General features: G+C 49.1%; 1 protein-coding gene across 1 annotated transcript in view; it reads left to right on the top strand.

Moving 5' to 3' along the window:
• Positions 1 to 16,571, top strand: part of Tll2 (tolloid like 2) — a 108,802-nt gene that overhangs the window by 78,601 nt on the left and 13,630 nt on the right. Inside the window, exons 10-14 of the mRNA XM_038347035.1 lie at positions 2,965 to 3,061; positions 10,067 to 10,189; positions 10,963 to 11,108; positions 11,902 to 12,097; positions 16,376 to 16,501. Coding sequence (XP_038202963.1) covers positions 2,965 to 3,061; positions 10,067 to 10,189; positions 10,963 to 11,108; positions 11,902 to 12,097; positions 16,376 to 16,501 — 688 coding nt within the window. The remainder of the gene's footprint in view (positions 1 to 2,964; positions 3,062 to 10,066; positions 10,190 to 10,962; positions 11,109 to 11,901; positions 12,098 to 16,375; positions 16,502 to 16,571) is intronic.

Genomic DNA, 16,571 nt, shown 5'->3' with positions numbered 1-16,571 from the left:
AGGCCCTAGTTCCCCAGAAGAAGATGTTGTGGGCTTAGCAAATCCTGTATTCACAAGTTCCATTGACCCTGAAGATTCCATGGTCCTCTGACGCTGAGTTCAGGGCCAGGGCATCTTCTCCTTGATCCAAGGTGGCTATGTTCTCCTCCACCACCGGTACCATTATGTCCATTAGGTGGACAAGGAATCTGGAGGGAAATTGCCCAATCACACAGTAAAATGCAGAACTAGGTTTTGGACTCTAAAGTTTATCTTTTCTCAAAAGATTTATTTTTAATTATGTGTATAGGTGCATTAAAGGGTGTGTGTGTATACGTGTGTGTGTGTGTGTGTGTGTGTGTGTGTGTACAGGTGTCCATGGAGTCCAGAGAGAGCTGGAGCTGATCCAGAACTCCTTGATCCTGTGCCCTGGAACTGGAGTTACAGGCAGTTATCAGGCACCCGGCATGTGTGGTGGGAACTGGACTAGGGTTCTCTGCTAGAGCAGTACACTCCTAACCACTAAGCGATTTCTCCAGTCTTTATCATTTTTCCTGTGTGTTCTACAAATCCACATATTCTTCAAGTTGTCCCAGACCAGATAAGTCCCCTTCCCTTGGGTCTAAGTGAGGGGATGGCGCTGTGTTCCCGATTCCCCCTAGAAGCACACACGTCACAGCATGTTTCTGTATCATGACTAAAGAGGTGTTGTCCTATCTGTAGCCCTTAAGCACACGGAGGACAGAGGTGGTCCACACCATTCCCAGCATCTCACTGTGTATGGCCCAGCCACAGCACAGTGAGTGTTTGCGGAATGGATATGTGGACGTATGCGGGTGGAGTGGGATAGGGTGGATATTTTTCAGGTGTCCACGCCAGTCTACAGACATTCCTAATTTATAACTTTAAGTATGATGTGGCAGCCAGAGAACAATGGCTAGAGTCCACTGAAAGCATTTTTACAGTCCGGATTCTTTCTTCAGTAAGCCATGTAGGACATTTAATCACATCTTCGCATCAACCCAATGAGCTAGATACTGATACCCCATTTATCATACAACAGAAAATCGAACTTGCTGAAATTTGATGGAGGGTTGGGCAGTGAACCCACACCCTTGAGAGACTAAGAGCCTGGACTATCACCATGTCACACAAAGAAGACAGAGTGCACACACATGTACAATTACACATGCATTCTCACAATTAAAGTATTAAGGCAATGCCCAGGCTTGGCAGAGTGCACAGTGGTAAGATAGCTCGCTGTGCAAACTTAAGGACCTGAGTACAAATCTCTAGCACCCCCCCCAAAAAAGAGAAGCATGCTATGCTTGCTGTAACCCCAGAACTGGGGGACAGAGACAGTCAGATCCTGAGAGCGGGCTAGCAAACCAGCATAGCCAAAATGGCGAGCTTCTGGCTCCGCGAGAGGCCCTGTCTCAAGGGAATAAGGATGACAGAGGAAGACAAACGACGCCTTCCTCCACCCTCTGCGTACGTATGCACAGATGTCTGCCCTCACACACTTACACACACAAACACAGTGTGGTTGTCATCTCGAACCCAAGACGTAGACCTTCTGCGTGGATATGACCCTGCCTGCTAGAGGTGCTAACAGGCTGGAAGAGGAGGAGAAAGGCCTGATAATCCCCGCGTGGTTGACTTGCTGCACAGCAGGCCTATGTAATATGTTTGAAGCATGTGTCCTTCACTAAGTCTCAATGATTACTGCTCACCGAGGACACAGAATATACATCGTTGGAATTCCTGCACTTATTCCCATTGCTGCTTCAGTCAGAGCTGCTGATAATTGGTAATGGGCTCCCATAACACCTTTCTCTCATCACCTCTTCCCCGACGGTCTGTATGGTTCACTAACATCCTTAAAATAATTAGCCTGAATAATTATCCCTCTGAGTTAAACCATGAATTTGTTTCCAAGGAAGTTTCACTAACATTCCTCACTGTAATCGTAAAGGAGCAAAGACTAAAGAATTCTCTGGGACCAGCTTATAAGCATTCCTGAACCCCCATCAGCTGATCACCAGTCTGATGCAGACTTGAGAAAAACCCAGCAACACCCCGATCTTAAGATATGACTCAGCCTGGGTTCCTCAATCCCTAGGAGTTTGATAGACATGCCCATGACACTCATGCACCCCGTCTTTTATTCTCTGATACCCACTCTTCACTTCCTAGGGAACCACTGGGTTCTGGGGAAGTCTGACTTGGTGGAAACCGGGAGCGGTTTGATAAACCTGAGACATAGGCATGGAAGACTGACCTAGACGCTGAAGTTGTGGGTAGTCTGGGACTCGGCGCAACAGTATCCATTAGGAAGGGACATGGAAGAAGAACAGCACAGAAACACACAATATGTGGTTAATCGCTAGGGATGGATGGATGGATGGATGGATGAATGGATGGATGGATGAATGGATGGATAGATGGGTGGATACATGGATGGGTGGGTGGATGGATAGATGAATGAACTAATTTCAGGAAGGCTTTTGGAAAACACAACACTTCAGAAGAGGTCATGGCTGAGGGGATGTTGATCATAGCCGTGCTCACATGCACTTGAGCTAACCCCAGACCCTCCAAATGATTGATGATGTTACAAGATCTTTCCGTATCTCTGAACCTCATTGACCCCTTACCTCCTTCAAAATCCCTAGTCTCAACTCGCCCTGGCCCATCTTTTAATGCATCTTGCTTTCTGTAAACCACCTAGCAACTTCAAAAGCTCAAGTGACTCCCCAGACAGAATAAAGGACCCATCTCCTTCTGTTTACTCCTCATCCTGCCCAAGGTTTATTATTTGATGTCAGGAGGTTTCCTGTGTGTGTGTTTTGAGAAGACGCTCCTACTGCGGTCTGAGGGCCCCGTATGCTAAGGGGTAACATGAGAACACGGGTGTGTAAGATGCATCCTTCAGAACTCTTCTGGCTTTGTTGTTCAAACCTACTTTATGGTAATTCTTTGCAGATCATCCTAAATTTCACATCCATGGATCTGTTTAAGAGCCGTCTGTGTTGGTACGATTACGTGGAGGTCCGGGATGGTTACTGGAGAAAGGCCCCCCCTGTTGGGTGAGTGGACTTCAGACAGCCTTAAGAGAGGAGAGATGGGCTGTTCTCCGGGATGCTCTTACTATCTGGAAGGTTCCATTGTGACAGCCGGCACAGGAAGCTCTCAAGTGCTCTTGTCGTTGTAAAACTCCAAGCGCTCCATTTGGCCACACATGTTAAAGGCTTTTAAAAACTGTCAGCACCCTGTGACCCAGCAATTCCACTTCTTGGAATTTCTCCTAGGGAACTAATTAAGGAAGTGTGCAAAGCTCTAGCTGCAGGGAGGTTCACTGAAGCGGGCAGAATCAAAGGCAATTTAAATGTTCAACAGTAGGGGTTAGCGGACTAAATTGTGACCCATCTTTTCAACAGAAAATTCCCATCCATTAACAATAAAGTTGGAGGCGAGCGTGTACTGATACAGAGAGATTTTCTGGCACCCTGTACCCTGCAGGGAGCATGTTACAGAATGGAGTAAATAGAATTATTTCAAACATAAATGCGTACATGCAGATGTGTATAAGGCAGGGATTGCAAAGTAAGCTGATGTAACAGGCAGAGATGAACAGAATGGGATCGATACGATAAAACAAGGAGTCCAACTGTGTTGCCCCCAATTGTTCAAAACTAAGCTATTTAAACCATTGTGGGATCTGAATCCAGCTGCAAGAAATCATTTCATGATTTACAATATAAATCTCAGCAAAGTTAGAGATGTAAATGACTCCTAGTAGTTATTTCAGGACGGTAGAGATTTTTTTAATGTTTCTATTCTGTTCTTGGCTTACTTATCTCTCCCAGGTTTTTCTTGATGGGCAGGTATTCTTCTGTGGCATAGACAAGAGTAATGGATCCATCCACCAAAGGCAGCGCGGACCTTTCAGCAAAGGGTCACGGGAAAACACTATAAAGAGAAAGTTTTCCCAAGATAGCTTCTCTCTTGATGATCAGGGAGGATTACTGCTTCCTGGAGGACCAGTGGTCTTGGGTCTTGGGATCCCACGCTGGGACTCCCTGGCCTGAGGAAGCCAGCTATAAGGGAGCTGTGGAGAGAAACAGACCAACCAAGAGTCAGATGAAAGAGTTGCAGACAAGAGTAGGGTATCCTGGTTGCTAGAATGGTCTGCATGATGACCTCCTAGCCTGGTCAAGTCTAAGGTTTTCATGATGACTTGGTCCCGGCAGTCCTTCATCTGTGTGGAAAAGCCACACTTACTGCAAGTGATGCACCTGGGAGAAGTCGTCACCAGGGTGGCTGGCTGCAGATGGTGATGAGAAAGAAAGCCCTGATGTTGTGTTATATCCTGGAGGACCAGGATGAGACAGTCACACCAGGCAGGGAAGTCTCTAGGAAACCTGTAGCCTTCTGCATGAGAAACGTCAGCGTTGACTGTCAATGGGACTAGCACACAAACACCTGTAGCTAGTGGAAGGGTGAGTTTAAATTCCCCAGAGTACAAACAGGTGGGGATTTGTGTCCTCCACAGAGGAGCCATGGCAGGGTCATCATTAGGAGAAATCCATCATTGTTGTAAGGAGGCCACTTGTTCACTTGTTCGTTGTTTCCCTGCTGCCCAGACTCCTGAAATAACCACACAGAAACTGTGTTAATGAAATCACTGCTTGGCCTATTAGCTCTAACTTCTTATTGGCTAGCTTTTACATCTTAACTTAACCCATTTTTATATTTTATATTATACCATGAGGCTCGTGGCCTACCAGCAAGATTCTCACATGTCTGTCTCCGGCAGTGTCTCTATGGCTTCTCTTCTGACTCTGCCTTCCTTCCCCCAGCATTCACTTTAGTTTTCCCCACCTAGCTCTGTTCTACCCTATCAGGCCATGCCAGTTTCTTTATTAACCAATGGTACAGCATATGGAGGGGAGTCCCACCTCACATCATGTAGCTAATAGTCCAGACAAACAAACCAAGTGACCCCAAAAGTATGTATAGGAATGTAGGCATGGACAAGTGAGTATACTGCCCAAGACAGGGCAGAACCTGCCTGTACTGGGTTCTGTTTCCTGCCTAAAATAAACAGCGTGGAAGTAGCAGTCAGAGAAATAGGTTGCAAGCAGTGTTGGTCAGGTGTGCCCAAATGACATGGTGCAGGGCAGGGAGATGACTCAGTGAGCAAATGCTTTTCGCACAAGCATAAGGACCTGAGTTTGGATCCCTAGCACTCACATGAACAGCCAGGCACTGTAGCGTGCATCTGTGACTCCAGGACTCAGGGGCAGTAAGGGAAATAGGGGACTCACTCCCCAGCCAGTTTAGTGGACTCAGTGAGGTCCGAATTCAGCAAGAGACCCTGTCTCAACAAACAAGGTGGAGAGAGAGTGAGGAGGATACCTGACATTGACCTCTGGCCCCACATGTACCCGGGCACATATGCAATTGTGTTCACATCCACAAATGCATGCAAGCACTTCTGCGCATGCCTATACATCTCCTGAGGCTCCCCCTACCTCCCACTGGATTCCTGGGAGCAACGTTTTCTAACCTGTCTGCTCATTGCCACCACTTCCTGGAAACTCCAGAGATAAGACTCCTGGAAAATGGCTTAACTAGAACCCACACACATGGGTCAGAGAATGATCCTATTGGCCTCTCATGCACTCCTCTCTACTACCAAACACACAGAAAGGATGCTCACCAAGGGATGGAGAGGTTACCGCCAAGAAAGGAAGCACATGGTGGGCAGCTTTATGTTGAGTCTTTACTGTTTGGATTGTTTACAATAACGCTTTACAAAAAGCTCTGTGAGTACAAGGACCAGAGACCCCTCAGCCTGAAAGATACCTTCAAGTCATTGAGTCCCACACTGCGTGGCCAAGCCCAGATCCTGACACGCACTGGGTGCCTAAGGCCTCAGGGCCAGCTAGTGACTGGAATAAGGCCACAAGTCCAATATCCTGGTCTGGGGACAGGTGACTGCTAAATGTTTGCAGTTCTTCCCTCCCAAGTTGTCAGAGGAAATGCACCATGTGTTGATTGTCTGGGAGTCAAAGTTAACCAGGCTTCCTGGAGTTTTGCTTGCCGAGGTTGGCAGCTCTACATCCCCAGGAATGGGTTAGACTAAAGCCATGGGCGGAAAGAGCCAAAGTTCCCCAGGAAGGGCCAAGGCACGTTCCAGAGAGTGGACACAGGCTGGTTTCCAGGTATCCCCTTTGGTTGAAGGACAAGCGGGAATTTCCCCAGTGGTGATCCTGGTGTCTCTGCTGCACTTTTAGTACTTGTGCGGTTTGTCAGTTTAGTGGTGATGGCTTAGGTTGATTTTCCTTGGGAGGCTCATATTTTACCTGACTTGCTCCTCTCTCTCTCTCTCTCCCCCCTACCCCCCCCCGTGTGTGTGTGTGTGCGTGTGTGTGTGCGCGCACGCGTGCTCGCTCACACACAGCATTGCAGCTCAGGCATGGCCGGGTGCCTAGAACCATCTTTCTTCATCTGCAGGCTCCCTTCTTTGCCAACTATTTGGTCTGCTCTGATGTTTCCAAATGCAGTTGTTAGTGAATTTTTGTGTTTGGAACAAGTGCATTGTGCTGGCTAAGCTGGTCCCTGGGAGGGGTCATTGCCATGAAATCTGCTGGGAGGAGGCAGGTCAATGCCCCTTTGGCAGGAGGGAGAGCGGATTAGGGCGGATTGTAAAGTAGGCATCTTGCTCTGCATCACATTTTTTCCCAGGGCAGTGTGTGAAAATCCAGGCATAATGCGTGTATAACTTTTTATGAATGGACCCTTTATGACTCCCCACAGAGCCCACTTGGAGCGTCCTCATCTGCATTTCCTCTTCTTGATATCCTTATTAAATGCCTCTAAACCCAGGAACCAGATTTCAGGCTAGGAACTGACACTTCTCCATGCCAGTATCTCGACAACCTACCCAGCCTCTTCGGAGGGAGGCTGTGTGCGACCCAGTTTCTCTCTTACTGGTATCAAAAGGAAATTAAGTAGATGAGAATTTTTCACAGCTGGTTAAAGATTACAGATGGGTTTTCCATTACAGGGGTCACTTATCTTTAACAGGAGGTGGGAGTGGGGGTTCAGCGGTGATGCCTACAGAGGAGCTAGTTGGTAATCTTAAACACTGTCCCGCAGTGTGGATGCCCCCCCCCCCCGCCCGTTGCCATTAGAGCAATCTCTTCAAGCATTATACTTCTGCCCGCATTCGGTGTCACCATAACACACACAAAAGCCCCTTATCCCATTTTCTGGAAACTGGGAAGGGAGTTTGGAAAGGCCAGGCTGATCCGTCGAAGTCGCGTGGCCCCGCTACTGAGGCCTCCTGGGCAAGGGCAGTTTCCCAAATGAACAGAAATGAGGGTGTGAGGCCAACAGCCAAGCTTGGCACTGGAACAGACGTGCCCTGTGCCCTGAGGTCTTGATCTTCATTTGTGCCTCTTCGGTTCTGAGCCGGGACATGAACATGGTCCTTCCATTCCCAGGAAACACGTTTGGTGTCTTATCCAACATTGAACAACGTTCAGAATTACACCCAGGTTCCTTTTGATGGTGAGGGTGATGAAGGAGGTGGTGACAATGAAAACTGGATCTCAAACTGCCAAACTTCAAATTTTGCTTTCGCCTCCATCTTTGAGGCAAATGCTCTCTCATCCTCACCTTGCTCATCTGTGAAATGGGGACAACGGCAATACCTAATGCAGAGAAGAGCAGGGTGTCAGGTTTCTCTTGCTGGGGGAAATCAACTGGAAAGAGAAAAGGTTTATCGAGCTCACAGTTCAGTCCATAGTCATGTGACCCGAGTGCTTTTAATTTGGTGACAAGGCCAGACACACCTGGCAGGAAAAACCGCTGCTCACTTCACAGCGATGGGTGGGGGTGTGGGGACAAGGAGAGGATATTCATTGAGAGCACACCCGCAGTAATCTAGTTCCTCCCACCTCTAAATAACCCTTAATCTATGAATCTATCAGTGATTAGTCCATTGATAAGGTCAGAGACCGCATGATGCCTAACCTTCCCAAAGCCTCACATCTGATCACTCGGGCCCAAACCTTCAACCCAAGAGCTTTTGGGTCACATTTAAGGTTCAAACCATCACAAGTGGGGATGAAATGAGAGTTCCTGTCAAGAGCTTCAGACTGGGTCCTGAACAGGCATGGTCAGTGGCAAGGGGGTGGGGGCTTCCATTACAGCTCCTGGGATGGCATCAGCTAAGAATTGCAGAGGTTTGGAAGATTCACTGAGGCGGAGCAATATACCTGCCTGGGCCAGGCGGGGCGGGACATCCTGCAGCAGGTGTGGCAGAGGACTCTCCTTTGTAGTCGGTTATTTCTTTGTGTGTTGTTATGCATGTTATTTCTTTGTGTGTGTGTATGTGTGTGTGTGTGTGTGAGCATGTGCATGTTTGTATGTGCGTGGGTGAACATGTGTTCAGGAGCATGTATGCATATGTAGGTGAGACTACACCGGGTGCCATTCTTCAGATACCACCCACCTTTAGCCTAGCTAGCCAAGGAGACTCCTTCTCCCCAGTGTTAGAATTACAAGCATGCACCACCATGCCTGACGGCCTTATGGGGCTTCTGGGGCTCAAGTTCAAATCCTCATCTCTCACAGCAGGCGCTTCACTAGCTGAGCCCTCTCCCCAGCCCTTCTAATGTGTTTTCCTTGCCAAAGTCTTGGCAAAATTTTTATTGCATTGAATATGAAGACCACCGAACCCTAATGGCTGGTGGCAGCCAGAACCAGGAGGGCGCAGAGTCTACTGGCAGCCTCTGCACTGTTTCTCCTCAAAGAGTGTAAACCAGAGCTGACCGTCTGAAAAAGCTCACTTGTGGTACTAATTCTTCCCCAGCCTTGTGCTTTTCCCACTTTTCTCAGGCGAATAAAGCGTAATTGCAGTGTCTAGGGCCTTGTCCAGGGCTTTACACAATGCTAAGTGTTAAAGTGCCTACTTTTTAAAAAAATTGAGAACTGGTCACGATGACATGTGCAATTCCAGCACTTGAAAGGCCAAGTCAGGAGGATCCATTAAGTTTGAGGCTAGCCTGGGCTACTTAGTGACTTCAGTGCCAGCCTGGGCTGCACAGTGAAACTGTGGGCTTGAAATGTAGTTCCCCTTTTGCCCCAAGTTGAGGCAGCTCGGGTGATGCTGAAGTCCACGCCTTCCTCCAAGCCTGGGAGACACTCTATGGCTCCCCAAGGCCTGTGAACTGTGGGAAAGTGGCTGCCACACCCTCTCAGCAACCTGTAGTCACAATGCTGTGTTGCATTAGGACTGACATGGAGAACTTCACATGGCTGTGTTGGGGCAAAGGTCTAGACAAGGCGTGTATACAATTTCTTACTGGACCTAGGAAGAACAAGGGCTCTTGGGTCACAGTGCCCTGCTGGGCTATGTCAAGGGACCGGGGATCCCATTTTCTGTTCTCCCAGATCCTTACATCTCCTTGTGGTCTTTATCATCCTATTCTAGCCATCAATTAGCTTGGGAGAGGGGACAAGGAGTCAGTCCTCATGGGGCTCCATGGTGTCCCTCTGAAGTTCTTCATCCCAGGCTCCCTCTCTGGGTGTCTCCAAGCCGGCAGACTGGGGTAATCCATTTTTCTTCGACCCCACAGCTTCGGTCATAGCTTCGGTGTTACACCTGGTCCTGAGCAAGTCAATGCTAAGAGGCTTTGGCTTCTGGTATTTTGTTTCTTGGTCTTTGGCCCCATTTCCAAGGCAAGGACAGAAGAATGTCCAGGGCCCTAAAGGGAAGGATGTGGGTATCATCAGAAAGATACAGCAACAATAGCTCAGCACCACCCCCTGCCCCTGAGAGCCACCACAGGACTCACCACAGGGCCCTCAGGCAGGGAAACATACCTGTCATTTCCCTGCACTCTGACTGCCTGGAATCCGGACTTGTCCTTCTTGGATGCACAGCTGTGCCCCTTGGGGCCCGTCTGCAGAATCAGCTGTCACATCAAGGGCCGTTGCTCACTTCCTGTCTTTCCTTCAGGCTGTGGTAAGGTGAGCTCCATGTCCACGGTGTGCTGACTGTCCTTTCCCTTTCCAGGGAGGTTTTGCGGCGATAAGGTACCCGAGCCCCTCGTCTCCTCAGACAGCCGGCTGTGGGTGGAATTCCGTAGCAGCAGCAGCATCCTGGGCAAGGGCTTCTTTGCGGTATATGAAGGTTTGTTCTTGCTGGAACAGGTGGGCCGATGGCCACCGACAAGTCTTTCATTCTATCAACCTGGTTCCTTCCCAGGTGTGCCAGGCAACTTGCCAGAGGGTCAGGCTCTCATCACAGGGTCTGGGCTGAGGACTGCACACTGCCTCTGTCACACTTAACTCTGTCACAAGCCCACTGAGCTTTCTTCTCAGCCCGGATGGGGTATGGAAGGTGCAGGGAACAGGGTCCTGTAGAGGCGGCAGTAGCCTCTCACCACCCATGGAAGCCCAAGCAGAAAAAGGCTGTAAGATCACCCCAGGGCTGCTTCTGTGTGTTTTAACTTTCCCATCTCACAAAGGAATGGAGGTAAAAAGTGGCAAATTCCCCTTTGCCTTGAATCACTGAAAATTTGGAGAAACCCAAATTTTATTTCATAAAAGGAATAGTGCACATATCTGCATGTGTCCATGTGTGTCTGCGTGCACATAAGTGAGTGCAAGCCCATGTGTTCCCTGCAGCACCTCCTTCTCCAGGCCCACCTGCGTGAGCCTGCAAGGACGTGGTTAGGCTCCTACGGTTGAAATGGGTCCCCGCGACATGACTCTGATGTGCACAGAGGGTGCAGCATGGCTGTCGAGAGTTTCAACTCTCCGGCCTGCTGCGAAGGCTGGCTTTGTTAGACCCAGATGAAAACGCTGGCTCTTGGAGCCACCTAGTGGCAACAGGTAGCCACTCACCTGTATTTATGAGACAGGACCGTGACTGACTCTCTTTTTCATATGTTCTTTCTAAAGCCATGTGTGGGGGAGACATTACCAAAGATGCCGGCCAAATCCAGTCTCCCAACTACCCCGACGACTACAGACCTTCCAAGGAATGTGTGTGGAGGATCACAGTGGCGGACGGCTTCCATGTGGGGCTTACCTTCCAGTCCTTTGAGGTGAGCCCTGCTGGGAAGTTTTCCTGAGAGAGCGTGAGCTAACACCTGCTCCATGCTCTACTCGATAAAGATGGCTTCTTATCGCTCCTCAGAGATGCTGAAATGGCGGCACTCAGGAGGCTGAGGCAGGAGGAATGTGGGTTTTAGGGATGGCTGGACTACATAGTGAGGCTTTGTCTCAACCAAAACAAATAAACAAACAGACACAGGATTAGGGGTCAGGTCTGGGGAGATAGCTCAGTCAGTGAACTATTTTCTTGTCTTGCAGGCGTGGGGCCCTGAGTTGGATCCCAAACGCCCATTTTAAAGAGCCAAGCATGATGTTCCATTGTTACCCAGAATGCAGCAGAACACTGGGGCTTGCCTAGCTCCTGTGCCACAGGCTGCTGGGAAACCCTGTCTCAAAAACAAAGCAGGAGGCTTCTGGTACCTGTGGCCTATACACACGTGCATGCACGCGCACGCGCGCGCGCGCGCACACACACACTCACGCACACACGCATGCACACACACTCACTCACACATTCTCTCTGTCACACACACACACACACTCACACACACACACATACTCACTCTCACATCTAGAAAGAGACACATTTCCACTTTTGGTTAAGAATAGGAGGCTAAAAGCCCATTGCAAGCCCTCTCCAGTTTGATCCACCCTGACGGTGGCGACAGGGCCAGCTGCTTCGTTAGACTTGAGAGAGATGGTTAGGATTTGATTCTGCATCAAAAACTGCACTGATGCTGGGCCAGCCAGTGTCATCCACGTGGCCTCTGTCTTTCTGTTTAGATTGAAAGGCACGACAGCTGTGCGTATGACTATCTGGAAATCCGCGATGGTTCCACAGAGGAGAGCGCCCTGATTGGCCACTTCTGCGGCTATGAGAAGCCAGAGGCTGTCAAATCCAGTGCCAACCGACTGTGGGTGAAGTTTGTGTCTGACGGTTCCATCAATAAAGCAGGCTTTGCAGCCAGTTTCTTCAAGGGTATGGCTTAGCCTTCTGTATTCATTCACAGGCAGAAATGCTGTTCTCTGAGAGTAAGACTTCCAAATCGATATGAGGCCTTTGCTAAGGCTCTGGCAGGGAGGAGGTTGCTCGCTCAGAACTGCTAGTAGGGCCTTGTGGGGTTCACACCTGTGAGGAGAGGCCTTCACTTGACTCCTGCAAGGAGATATCTATTCGGGGAAATGAGAGCTAGTGAGCTTGAAGGGTATGTGTGTGTTTGTGTATGTGATAGCATGGTGACGTGCCTATAGATACATGTATGTGTGTGGGGGTGCATGTGAGGCCTGAGGCTGACATTGGGAGTCCTTCAGATCAATTTCTACCTTCTCCTTTGATGCAGGGTCCCTCGTGTTGGCTAGCCTCACTTGGCAGCTTGCTCCACGGACCTTCTGCCGTTGGTGGTGGAATTACAAGCAGGCTGCCATGCACACCTGACGCTTATGTGGGCATTGGGAATTTGAACTCAGGTCCTCACACTTACCTAGCAAACATTTTACCTACTGAACACAGCCTCCAAGACCTAGTGATTTCCCCAGGTCAAACAGACTTCGTGAAGCCTGTCTGACTTCAGACCCTAGACCTTCTACAGCCTTGCCTGGCACTCCTTGGTGTGGGCCAGAAAGACAACCCAGGTCTTCCACGCCTGAAGGATTGGATCCCACCCTCCATGCTTGTCCCCATGGGAGGGGGTAGGAGGAGAGCAAGGGAACAAATTTCCTTGATGGACCCAGACCCAGACCACAAAGGCAGGACCAGCACACGAAAGAGCTTCGATGTTTCCTCTGAGGGGACAGTCAGAATGTATGCCACCCTTACGAAGGACATAGGAGTATTTTCTAGGTCTGGTCTACTATGACTGGGTGCCAGGAGCATGCCAGCAGCCCTTGGGAAAGATAGAGGGTCCCTGGAGCTCCTTCTTCATGGCTCCCTCTGTATGGTACTACTTGGTGTCCAGCCACCCGTACCCCCTTCAGGGGGGCTGTGTCCCACGTTCCTCCCTCTTTTATGTCTCCTGGCTGTGGCAGGCAGAAACCACAATTCCTTCTCTTCAGCCCCTGCTTCCTTGTGCCCCCATTTTTGTTTTACTATTTTAGTTTTGGAGAGAGGGTATTATACTGTAATCCAGGCTGGCCCGTAGCTCATGGTCATCCCTCTGCCTCAGCTTCCGTGTGCTCAGATGGCAGATGTGAGCCACTGTACCTGCCCCTGCCTCTTCTTAGACACATTTCCTAGGTTCTCCGTAAAGGGGTGGCTGTGAGAAGAGCTGACTTCCAGACATAAGGCAGCCTCATTTCCTTACCGAGGCCTCAGTTTCCCCTTATAGTACAGAGAGAAGAAAATCTGTTGAGTTGTAAAGTTCCAACGAAATGATGCCTTGGAGAGACGCTTCGCAAGCTGTTGGGTCCCCAGTGAGATGCGGGGTTACTGTTCTTCCCTTTCGGAACATGCAGGGAAAATTAAGAGACAGAGTGAAAATCTTAGTGCCCAGCTTCCTTTGACCAGTGAGGCCGCAGTAGAATGCTCCAGAGCACACTGTCTGACTCTTGTGTCTTTGCCACTGGAAGCATAACCACAGCCTGTGGCAGAGCTGGGGTGAGCCAGAGAACCTCGTGCCTTGATGCCAGTTGGCAACAGCCTTTGCCTGGGGCCCAGCTGGCCCATAACACTGGCCAGGGTGCCAGCTGGCCTCAGCATTGATCTCCTGGTGCCAGATGGCAGCTCCTCAGAGCCAATTGGCTAGGCAGCAGGCAGAGCCTTACACGTCTGCTTACCCTAAGAGAGGATGGTGGCATTCAGGGCTTGGCTGGTCCCACAGCCCTACACAAGGAGTGTGAAATCCCACTTGAATCCCTACACACTGGCATTCCAGTGCAGAGGGACCATACGGGATGTAGGGTTGTGGTGGAGGCTTTCTTCTAGGTATTTCTTCAAAGTCCTGGAGTGTGCTCGAACTTCCCTTTCCTTACCTCTCTCTGAATTGATTTGAACATCTGGTCTGGGTCTCATTATTGAGCCACAGAATGGCTCCTTCTTTTCTTATGTACCTAGGGGACGGGAAGAAGCCAGAACTCCAGGCATAATCGACTGAGCTCTGGTTCCAATCAGTTTACCCGCACACTCTCAGATCTCCTCTGAAGGTGTGCACCGTGTGGAGTGAGCATGAGCCAGCGGGTTTGGCGCAGGTGATACCTGGCGGCACTGTGGAGGCCATGTAGCCAGCCAGACCCTGGCAAGAATTGTGCCCACTTGCTTGCCAGTTACCCATGCTGGCACAGTGCTGCTGACCGCAACACAGCCCACTGCTCTTGCAGTTTTTCTCAGTCTCCCTGGCTTACATATTACCCCTTTGTCTCTGCATGAGGTGGTTGCTTTAAGTCCATCTCACTAGCTTCTCTCCCTCCACCTAGCAACAGCTATGCTAAGAATAGTGATCCCCTTTCTTGCCTCTGTGCCCACAACCACCACATCCCCTGGCGTCAGAACCCCTCCCCTCCCCTTGAGTTTTTATTTATCTTTGTCTTTTCTCATGGGATCTTTTCTAAGTTTCCTCTGCCTTCTGGTCAGTTTCTTAAACCTCCTGCCCTGATCCTGACCACACGTTCCTCCTTCACTGGCTCATCTCTTGACTTTCAAGCCCCTCCCCCAGTTTATTAAACTCTTTGCTCTTTTGGGAGGCAGGGCTGCCATATTAGCTTGACTTGTTTCTAGCCAGTGTTTCTTAACTAAAATGATCTCGCCTACCTTTTGCCTCTGGGCTTTTATCTTTCTCTAGTCTATTCTTATTTCTTACTCCACGACTTTCTGTGTAGCTGGGTGACTGGCCCCTGGTGTCCTCTCTCCTCCTCTTCCCTTTCTTGCTCCTCCCTCTTCTCTTTTTCACCTTCTATTTATTCTCTCTGCCTGGCAGACCCGCCTATTTCTCTCTCCTGCATGACTATTGGTTGTTCAGTTCTTTATTAAACTATCAGGTGCTTTAGATAGGCAAAATAACACAGCTTCACATAGTTAAATGAATGCAACGTAAAAGAATGCAACACATCCTTCATCATTAAACAGATGTTCCATAGCACAAACAAATATAATACATCTTCAACTAATATTTCACATTTCCCTTCTCCTGCGCTTGTCTTTTGCCTCTCCACTGTTGGAGAAGGCTGCTAGCTCAGCCTCGAAATAATGACACAGAAAGTGTATTATTTAAATCACTACTTGGCCCATTATCTCTAGCATCTTATTGGCTAACTCTTACATATTAATTTAACCCATTTCTATTAATCTGTGTATCACCACATGGCTGTGGCTTACTGGCTAAAGTTCCGGTATCCGACTCTGTCAGGCCTACATGGCTACTCCCTCACTCCACCTCCTTTCTCACAGCATTCTGTTTAGTTTTCCCTGCCTAGCTCTGTTCCTTTATTGACCAATGATATTCACAGCATACAGAGGGGAATCCCACATCACCCCTCCTGCCCGCTCTACTTCTGCCTGGCATGGAGGGGCCCATGCCTCTTCCTCCTTCTACTGTTCCTATTGTTACCTTTCCATCTGCTGGACTAGCAGAAACTGCCTCAGAGCTTTGAAGTGAACACCTGCACACTGACTATGCGCAAGTCCTTCACGAGCATAATTTTTGACCTCCACAAAAGCCAAGGCCATTCTTGTCATTTTCTAACAAGAGGGAAGTTCAGAGAAACTGAACAAGCATTGTCCAAGTCCATGTGATTGGATCCAATCCAACCCAGCTCACCTGAAAGCCCAGGCTCTTCTATTGCTGTGTATTATCCTATATATTTTCATCTTTGCAAAAGTTTTGGCAGATGTTTAAGAAAGTGCTTTGTATATTTCAACACATGAGAAAATACTTACTTGAACATTGTTTCAGCATGCGTAGTATTACATTTATTAATGGCCACGGACAACTTCAACTCCCTGCCTATATCATCTCTAGGTGCCCAATGGTCAACTCACTTCAGTCTTTGTTGAATCACCTAATACTCAGAGTTACTCTGTAAAATCACCACTGAGTGAAACGCTGGGGTCCTGACAACTAGATGCCCCCATTTCCTTGATCAGGATCCCATCTTTGACTGTAGCTGCTACGTATGACTGTCTAGTGTAGACACAGGAGATTTTAGGAGGTGCCCACTGGGAGAAGCTCTTGTCATAGTCATGAACCTGGAACCCTAGAATATGGAGGGGAGGATATGTATCGTGCGTCCTGGTGTCAACTGTCCCTGTCACTTTCCCTCCCCGCAGAGGTGGATGAGTGTTCCTGGCCAGACCGTGGTGGGTGTGAGCAACGCTGTGTGAACACACTTGGCAGTTACACATGTGCCTGTGACCCTGGCTACGAGCTGGCTGCTGACAAGAAGGCATGTGAAGGTTGGTGGTGCTGGACCTGTCAAGCTGAAATTCCAAAGATGGGAGACAGGTTTTAGGAGAAGTGGAGACA

This window comes from Arvicola amphibius, chromosome 1 (genome assembly GCF_903992535.2).
Source record: "Arvicola amphibius chromosome 1, mArvAmp1.2, whole genome shotgun sequence".
In the NCBI taxonomy this organism is placed as follows: domain Eukaryota; kingdom Metazoa; phylum Chordata; class Mammalia; order Rodentia; family Cricetidae; genus Arvicola; species Arvicola amphibius.
Note: the sequence above shows the minus strand (reverse complement) of the source record. Positions and strands in the feature narration are given on the sequence as shown.